The following is a 9,828-nucleotide window of genomic DNA, read 5'->3' on the forward strand; positions in this document are numbered from 1 at the left end:
AGATAACTCTTATATATAAAAGAACAGTAACTCTATTTCTTCAAGATGGCAGTAATTCAATTCATCGCCAAATTCGTTATAATGCCATAATTTCATAAGAACAAAAGGTGGCGGTTTATCGAGAGTTGACTGTAGATAAAACGTCGTAGATGTATCAAAATGTCAAGTTGAAGGTCACTACAAAAGATTTTTTCTTCTCATGTAGAACAGCTGTAGAAGGTTTTGAATAATGATACAAAACAGGTCAGTTAATTAAGGCGCCCATGAGAATTCCAACAGACTGTTGGAAGACCTGATTACCAGACTACGTAGATATTGTCAATGAGGAATTTAATCATCTTTTTAATATCAACTTCAGAATAATTGTACGTAGAATCAGAGTGAGATTAACAAAGTAGTTTTTTTTTTTTTTGGATGACTGATCACAAGATGTGAATATTTTCGAGTTCCATTTTTATTGAAGTAGCTGTCTTTAATTCATCGTGGTGTTTTAGTGTTAAATATTGTATGTTTAGTTCTGCTGACTTTGGAAATTTGTGATTTTGTATTTATTAAAAAGAATTGGAATTTTTGAGAATTCATATTTGATTTACACAACATCGCCATTTGATTCGCTGCAACTTGAATAAAACACGCGCTTTCATTTACACTTTATTATTTTCAGAGTGATTTTCTTCAAATCTCTTGCATTACTTTTACTAACAATGGCGGAGGCTCTGCTGGGAATGGACTTATTCTCCAACAACATTTCTCAGATTGTTATCCATTTCATATGCAAAATTAGTTTGGTGAGTCAATCCACGAAATGCCCAAGGAAATTATAAGTTATATATACATGAGAAACAGGTCGTTTGTAACGCTCAATGACCTGCGATTTAAACATCAATTCAACCATCTGAAATGGCACAAACTTGCGAGGCCCTCATAGTAAAAAATGTTTGATAGATATTATTTTATATTTCAGGTTGTATGTGTATTTCTTACAAGATGTGTTTGTGAAGGCAAGGTATGGAAATGGAATATCACAGAAACATTAAAATTTCATGTACAATAATAGACATGTCTTAGTTTCAAACAATAGGGAAATTGTACCATTGTTACATGTACATGTACCTGTTTGATCGAAAATATATTTATCTGAAAGAGGCCCATGGGCCACTTCGCTTACATAAATCACTTTGACCCTGATGTTGTTCAGGTACTATGATTTTTAAAACATTTTTTGCAATCTTTATTCCCATGAGAAAATTTTACCCCATATTGTGCTTTTAATCTAGCCCCATAGGAGATACAAGATCCCAAAATTTAAAATAATCATGGTATGAAATGTAAGGTCTTTTCTTATGGAATCCATATACAACACATGAAATCCCTACCGTAAACAGTTCAGGGGATATTGATTGTGATAACTTTGCTTAAAAGTCATTCAAATCCAAAATCAAGAGAAAGTCTTGCCTGCAAGAATGCACATATGAAAGATGTATCACTCGCTGTTTTAAGATTATGAGCGGGTAAAGCTTTAGATTAAAGTTTTTTTTTAAATTTGGATCAAATTCCAAGGTCAAACACCGTGGTATCAAATGAAGTTTTTTGACATAAGGGATATTTATACAAAATACGAAAGTCCTTCCTTAAATAGTTAAGGAGATATTGGCATGCCTACGTTAGATTTTCTTAAAAGTAGGTCAAACTCAAAGGTTAAGGTCACAAGGGCAAACTGTCGGTACCAACATAAATTTATGTATTTTGACAAGTTATACACATATGAAATACTGTAAGAGAACTTTATCACTCACTATTCAAAAGTACGAGCAAGGTTAAAGTTTCAGACAGACAGGACAGAAACAATATCTTTATTAATGGGGGCCATAATAAAAACTTGAATGCACAGAGCTTAGGAACATTTGCATTTTAATCTGATTTAGTGTGGTCCTGCTAATCTGGAAACTAATTTGTTTTCATAATTTCCTGCATGTTTCCATATCAAACTTTGATGTCCTATTATGGCTCCACCCTACCTCTGGGACCCCTGTATTGAACAAACTTAAATGTCCTATTATGGCTCCACCCTACCTCTGGGACCCCTGCATTGAACAAACTTGAATCTGCACTCCTTTGAAATATTTGAATATTGATATGAGTAACCAGCCCAGGACCTTGTTCTTCTCGAGAAGGAAGATCTTTTTTAAAGATTCATCCTAGTATATAGTTTAACATAAAATTTTTATCCCCTATTGTGGTCCTAACCTAATCCTAATTTGAACAGACTTTAATCTGCACTACCTGGGGATGCTTGCATACCAATGTGAGCATTCATGGCCCTGCTGTATTGAGAAGATTTTTCCTATATAGTTCCATGTGAAACTTCGATACCCTATTATGCTTTATGGCCCCCACCCTACCCTCGGGGACCACAATTTAAACAAATTTGAATCTGCACTCCCTAGGAAGGCTTGCATATTGATATGATTAATCATGACCCCCTTGTTCTTGAGAACTAGATTTTTAAAGATGTATCATATGAAAGGAGAAGATAACGAACAGTGATCATCAATTTCATAATTCTCCTTTTTAGCTCACCTGAGCTGAAAGCTCAAGTGAGCTTTTCTGATCGCTTTTTGTCCGTCGTCTGTCTGTCCGTCTGTCTGTCTGTCTGTTAAACTTTTCACATTTTCGACTTCTTCTCCAGAACCACTGGGCCAATTTCCACCAAACATGGCCAAATGCATCCTTGGGTAAAGGGCTTTCAAGTTTGTTCAAATGAAGGGCCATGCCCCTTTCAAATGGGAGATAATCACAAAAATGCAAAAATAGGGTGGGATCATTTAAAAATCTTCTTTTCAAGAACCACTGGGCCAGAAAAGCTGACATTTACCTGAAAGCTTCCTGACATATTGCAGATTCAAGTTTAATCAAATCATGGCCCCCGGTGGTAGGATGGGGCCACAAGGGGGGATCAAAGTTTTACATACAAATATATAGGGAAAAACTTTTAAAATCTTCTTCTCAAGAACCACTAAGCCAGAAAAGCTGAGATTTACATGAAAGCTTCCTGACATAATGCAGATTCAAGTTTGTTCAAATCATGGGCCCCGGGGGTTGGATGGGGCCACAATAGGGGATCAAAGTTTTACATACAAATATATACGAAAAATCTTTTAAAATCTTCTTCTCAAGAATCACTAAGCCAGAAAAGCTGAGATTTACATGAAAGCTTCCTGACATAATGCAGGTTCAAGTTTCTTCAAATCATGGGCCCCGGGGGTTGGATGGGGCCACAATAGGGGATCAAAGTTTTACATACAAATATATACGAAAAATCATTTAAAATCTTCTTCTCAAGAACCACTGAGCCAGAAAAGTTGATTTTTACATGAAAACTTTCTGACATAGTGCAGATTCAAGTTTGATCAAATCATGGCCCCCGGGGGTAGGATGGGGCCACAAGGGGGATCAAAGTTTTACATACAAATATATAGTTAAAATCTTTTTCTCAATAACCACTGAGTCAGAAAAGCTGATATTTTCAAGAAAACTTTCTGACATAGTGCAGATTCAAGTTTGTTCAAATCATGGCCCCCGGGGGGTAAAATGGGGCCATAAGTGGGGGGGGGTGTCAAAGTTTTACATACAAATATAGGAAAAAACTTTTAAAATCTTCTTCTCAAGAACCATTGGGCCAAAGAAGTTGACATTTACATGAAAGCTTTCTGACATAGTGTATATTCAAGTTTGTAAAGGGTAGTTTGGGCCATAATAGGGACTAAGGTTTTACATGCAAATATATATGGAAAGTCTTCAGATATGGACCAAGGTGACTCAGGTGAGTGATGTGGCCCATGGACCTCTTGTTAAAGATTGATCCTATGTATCCCCTTTTAAATATTGTATCCCAATTGTGGCCCCATCCTACCCTCAAAGACCATGATTTGAAAAAAACAAACTGCACTACCTGGGGATGATTGCATATCAATACGAGTATTCATGGCCTTGTTATAAGAATGTTCCTATGTATTCCTATGCAAACCTTTGATCCACTATTGTGGCCCCACCCTAGCCCCTGGGGCCATATGACTTAAACAAACTTGAATCTACACTATGTCAGGAAGCATTCATCTAAACTTTCCTGGACTAGTGGTTCTTAAGAAAAAATTATCTCCACTTCAAAAAACGGCTTGGCACTTCATTTCTTTATCCAAGCATGCCTTGTGGCAATTTTAACAAAAACTAGACCTGTGGTTCTGGAGAAGATGTTAAAAGTTTACGAGCGAACAGACAAAGGCCCCCGGAATTAATCAGATTAGCTGAATGTGAGCAAAACATAGAATGTTGTGGAAGGAGCATCCTTGACAACTCTAATTTCTTATTGCAGATGAAGCATTGTATCATACGTTGTCCTTCAATAGAGAAGAGTTTGAAACGCGTAAGTTATCTCCTTACCAGGATCATTGATGCTGTAATACTAGGTTTTTCAAACACTGATAAATGTATGCATTCAGTTCATCATTATATATTTCTTTTTATAACAGAGTATGCTATGGGGACACATTAAAGGTAAAAATAAATACTTATAAGTGATATATCATTTTTCTCATTTTCCTACGTACAAACCTTCTATTTATCATCATTTATAATTATTATTGCTTTGGTAGGTCTTCTCTTTCTCACAGAGGACAAAATATCGCGATCGGAAATGGAAGCCAGGGATTACTACGAGGAAATTAATAAAACAAAATATACTAGGGAAAAAAAGAGAGAGTTGTCGTTCCTTCTCGGAAGTTCCAGAAGGCCGACTAGGTCAGATAGTAACGGAAGTGGCAGCAGCAGGATGACGAGTACATCCATGGAGACAAGCATGACAAATGTCAGTTCCGAAAAAGGAGAAAACTCGACAAATGATTCATTAAATACGTCCAGCATAATGGAAAACTGTACGAGGTGCGATGGCACAGAAAGTTCAAGCGGGGATCGAAAGTTAAACATGAAAAAGGAGGAGGACTTTTCCCTGCATAACCTTCCGAGAAAAAAATCATATGAAAAGTGTGAAAAAAAGCCTTTGAACAAAGTCCGAAAATTATCAGAAATGGTTGAGCTGACAGTTTTAATACACAACATTGATCAGAATGACATTGTGATATAGATACAGTGTAGTTTGACGTCGTTTTTCAATGTCACATTATTATTTTTATATGTATTATATCACAATTACATATTGTTTGTTATTAAAACAAAGCATTAAAAAAAGTTTGTTTTTACATTAGCTGAAATTTACAAGTTTTAAGAAGCGTCAGAGTTATTTCCCTTTAGAGAACTCTCGTACAAAGTAAGGCGCGAAACAATTTGTTAACATGCGGAAGTGGGACACAACACCCAAAACAGCATGTGCTCAGGAAGATTTCATACGCAGTCTATCACCGGAAATCGACTGATACACAAATTAAGTAAGTGATAGAGAGTAGTTAGATACATGAAATTCTTATCATACCACGTAATTTCGTTGCTCATGCATGCATGTACTATATTTAGGATATTACTTGCAAATATCACAATGTTTTGTTTTCCTTTTAGAACATTTCTTTTGATAGTTATTTGCATTTTACATTTACATATTTGAACAGAAGTCGCGTTTAGTACATTTTATCGTCTTCCTCACTGACTGTAGGCATTCAAAGTACCCACTAAATGCACCTCGTACAAAGAAGAGCTATATTGTATACAGTATGTCGATATCTTTACATACTGGTTGTACAGATGTAACGTGTAGGGGGTCATACTATCTGTCTGCCTTATGTCGTGGGACCAGGTCTGCGTACATTGTAACATCAGATCTCAGATAGTTATGCGCAATATATTTACAATAGGTCTAACAGGCCCTTAAAGGTGCGCCTCAAAATATATGCAACATATATACAGTGGTCTGTCTGATCTCCAGTATGGATGTTGACTGTGAGCTTACCTATTTTCCATACCTTATTGGAACCTAAGGTTCACCAAGTCTGCAGATCCTTACTGAGACAGTATATCTATACAAGGGATACCAACACCTCTAGTGGACGACTAGGTACAAGGGAATACCAGCACCCCCTTCCCAAAAAGCCGTCAAATCCCATGTACTCTATTGATCAATTGCATGATTCAAACACGCATTGTTCACAACTGCAGCGCATTCATGAAGAAATTGATACAAATACTCATGCACAGAAGACTCCATTTGTTGCAGACGGTTATGCAAATTTCAGGTTACTTTATCAAAAGACCCATCGTACAACATATACACAAACCATATAACTAGCTTTTAAGTATATAAATGAGAAGTTTTGTAGTTAGTCAAAGAGTTTTCCCACATTCATCCATATCTAATTTTTAAAAAATAGTACCCTTTACTCTACTTTCGCAATAGATATGTGTACAATAATAATTCTTCCAAGACGCAATCACATAGATATTACTTAGGAAATAAATTATATACAAATTTTGATATTCAACCAGTGTTTCAAGGGGAGATAATAACAAGAAAACACCAGAATGGGGTTCCTCGCCAGGCCGGTGTAGAGTAATTCAAAAGGACACAAAATAAACCAACCCGATATCCATAAGATGGATAGTATTGATACGTAGAACTTCTCAATGTTTAATGAAATTTAAGTTTATAAAATATCATCAGTCCTCATACAAACAAAATTTTTCTCTGTGTCTTTCATAACCTAGAAAAGTAATGAAAAATTAAAAGCCACACAATTTAATGGATGTTACTTTATAACATAAATTTTAATATTTGAATATCAGTAAGGTACTTACCAAACTAAGGTTAATGATGTCATCATTTATCCCAAACTTTCCAAGGACGCCATTTCCCTTCAATATATTCTGCGAAAAATACACAATACGCATTAGCGGTTTGACTTTTTCAGAGGGCGACTTCAATTTTGTTTTGAAATTCAAAATATATACCACTTTTCAGATGCTTAGTCAAAAAGTACAAAATATGTATCTCAAATTTTTGCAATATATGCATTCTTATATCTAAAGATTATTCATTTCCAAATTATTTAGTAAAAGTACATGTATATAAAGAGTGTAAAACACACATCACTGATTTTATAAACACAAGTAATCGCTGATCGATGAAAAAGTGAAGATATCGAACAGAGATCAATCTTATAAATAATACAAAATAAGGCGAACCCGGACACGATTTGTTAAATAGCCTTGTAAATTCATTTGGTATAACACGCTCTAATGAGCAAATTACTTTTTTATAAAGTGATGAACCCGAGGGAAAAAACGAGGCCATACATGCACATGTGTCACATCACCTTTTTTTCAGATAACGATTGTGGAGAACAATACTATACCTTGCAATTTCTCTTTCTTGTGGTTCACACGACGAGATCTGTAATAAAGAGATCAATGGGTCACATCGCTTACCCGAGCATTGCATACCCCCTCGTGGTTTACATAACTCTACACAACCCACTTAAACAAATACTATGTAGAAGTTAACAAGCAAGCATTTAAATTTAACATGTTGTTGAAAAGATTTTATAAGATATCACCTACAGTTTATATATTTCATTGTAAATGTCTGGCTATGGGCAAGCCGAATGTATACTAATGAAAATATTGATATTACAAAATATACCTTTGATGTTTTGGAATATCTGTAATCTTTTAATGTTAAAAAATAACTCGCATTGTGGTCCTGCCCCCACCCAGCATTGAACTAGTCCTATCTCCACTTCAAAAAACGGCTTGGCACTTCATTTCTTTATCCAAGCATGCCTTGTGGCAATTTTAACAAAAACTAGACCTGTGGTTCTGGAGAAGATGTTAAAAGTTTACGAGCGAACAGACAAAGGCCCCCGGAATTAATCAGATTAGCTGAATGTGAGCAAAACATAGAATGTTGTGGAAGGAGCATCCTTGACAACTCTAATTTCTTATTGCAGATGAAGCATTGTATCATACGTTGTCCTTCAATAGAGAAGAGTTTGAAACGCGTAAGTTATCTCCTTACCAGGATCATTGATGCTGTAATACTAGGTTTTTCAAACACTGATAAATGTATGCATTCAGTTCATCATTATATATTTCTTTTTATAACAGAGTATGCTATGGGGACACATTAAAGGTAAAAATAAATACTTATAAGTGATATATCATTTTTCTCATTTTCCTACGTACAAACCTTCTATTTATCATCATTTATAATTATTATTGCTTTGGTAGGTCTTCTCTTTCTCACAGAGGACAAAATATCGCGATCGGAAATGGAAGCCAGGGATTACTACGAGGAAATTAATAAAACAAAATATACTAAGGAAAAAAAGAGAGAGTTGTCGTTCCTTCTCGGAAGTTCCAGAAGGCCGACTAGGTCAGATAGTAACGGAAGTGGCAGCAGCAGGATGACGAGTACATCCATGGAGACAAGCATGACAAATGTCAGTTCCGAAAAAGGAGAAAACTCGACAAATGATTCATTAAATACGTCCAGCATAATGGAAAACTGTACGAGGTGCGATGGCACAGAAAGTTCAAGCGGGGATCGAAAGTTAAACATGAAAAAGGAGGAGGACTTTTCCCTGCATAACCTTCCGAGAAAAAAATCATATGAAAAGTGTGAAAAAAAGCCTTTGAACAAAGTCCGAAAATTATCAGAAATGGTTGAGCTGACAGTTTTAATACACAACATTGATCAGAATGACATTGTGATATAGATACAGTGTAGTTTGACGTCGTTTTTCAATGTCACATTATTATTTTTATATGTATTATATCACAATTACCTATTGTTTGTTATTAAAACAAAGCATTAAAAAAAGTTTGTTTTTACATTAGCTGAAATTTACAAGTTTTAAGAAGCGTCAGAGTTATTTCCCTTTAGAGAACTCTCGTACAAAGTAAGGCGCGAAACAATTTGTTTACATGCGGAAGTGGGACACAACACCCAAAACAGCATGTGCTCAGGAAGATTTCATACGCAGTCTATCACCGGAAATCGACTGATACACAAATTAAGTAAGTGATAGAGAGTAATTAGATACATGAAATTCTTATCATACCACGTAATTTCGTTACTCATGCATGCATGTACTATATTTAGGATATTACTTGCAAATATCACAATGTTTTGTTTTCCTTTTAGAACATTTCTTTTGATAGTTATTTGCATTTTACATTTACATATTTGAACAGAAGTCGCGTTTAGTACATTTTATCGTCTTCCTCACTGACTGTAGGCATTCAAAGTACCCACTAAATGCACCTCGTACAAAGAAGAGCTATATTGTATACAGTATGTCGATATCTTTACATACTGGTTGTACAGATGTAACGTGTAGGGGGTCATACTATCTGTCTGCCTTATGTCGTGGGACCAGGTCTGCGTACATTGTAACATCAGATCTCAGATAGTTATGCGCAATATATTTACAATAGGTCTAACAGGCCCTTAAAGGTGCGCCTCAAAATATATGCAACATATATACAGTGGTCTGTCTGATCTCCAGTATGGATGTTGACTGTGAGCTTACCTATTTTCCATACCTTATTGGAACCTAAGGTTCACCAAGTCTGCAGATCCTTACTGAGACAGTATATCTATACAAGGGATACCATCACTTCTAGTGGACGACTAGGTACAAGGGAATACCAGCACCCCCTTCCCAAAAAGCCGTCAAATCCCATGTACTCTATTGATCAATTGCATGATTCAAACACGCATTGTTCACAACTGCAGCGCATTCATGAAGAAATTGATACAAATACTCATGCACAGAAGACTCCATTTGTTGCAGACGGTTATGCAAATTTCAGGTTACTTTATCA

General features: G+C 35.7%; 1 protein-coding gene across 1 annotated transcript in view; it reads left to right on the forward strand.

Moving 5' to 3' along the window:
• The window catches only part of LOC125660101 (uncharacterized), a 38,624-nt gene extending 29,300 nt beyond the window's left edge, over window positions 1-9,324 (forward strand). The window contains exons 21-28 of the mRNA XM_056150775.1: window positions 665-788; window positions 965-1,006; window positions 4,373-4,423; window positions 4,530-4,554; window positions 4,653-5,131; window positions 7,809-8,000; window positions 8,107-8,131; window positions 8,230-9,324. Coding sequence (XP_056006750.1) covers window positions 665-788; window positions 965-1,006; window positions 4,373-4,423; window positions 4,530-4,554; window positions 4,653-5,131; window positions 7,809-8,000; window positions 8,107-8,131; window positions 8,230-8,717 — 1,426 coding nt within the window. The 3' untranslated portion in view covers window positions 8,718-9,324. The remainder of the gene's footprint in view (window positions 1-664; window positions 789-964; window positions 1,007-4,372; window positions 4,424-4,529; window positions 4,555-4,652; window positions 5,132-7,808; window positions 8,001-8,106; window positions 8,132-8,229) is intronic.
• The last annotated feature ends 504 nt before the right edge of the window (window positions 9,325-9,828 follow it).

This window comes from Ostrea edulis, chromosome 9 (assembly GCF_947568905.1).
Source record: "Ostrea edulis chromosome 9, xbOstEdul1.1, whole genome shotgun sequence".
Lineage (NCBI taxonomy): Eukaryota > Metazoa > Mollusca > Bivalvia > Ostreida > Ostreidae > Ostrea > Ostrea edulis.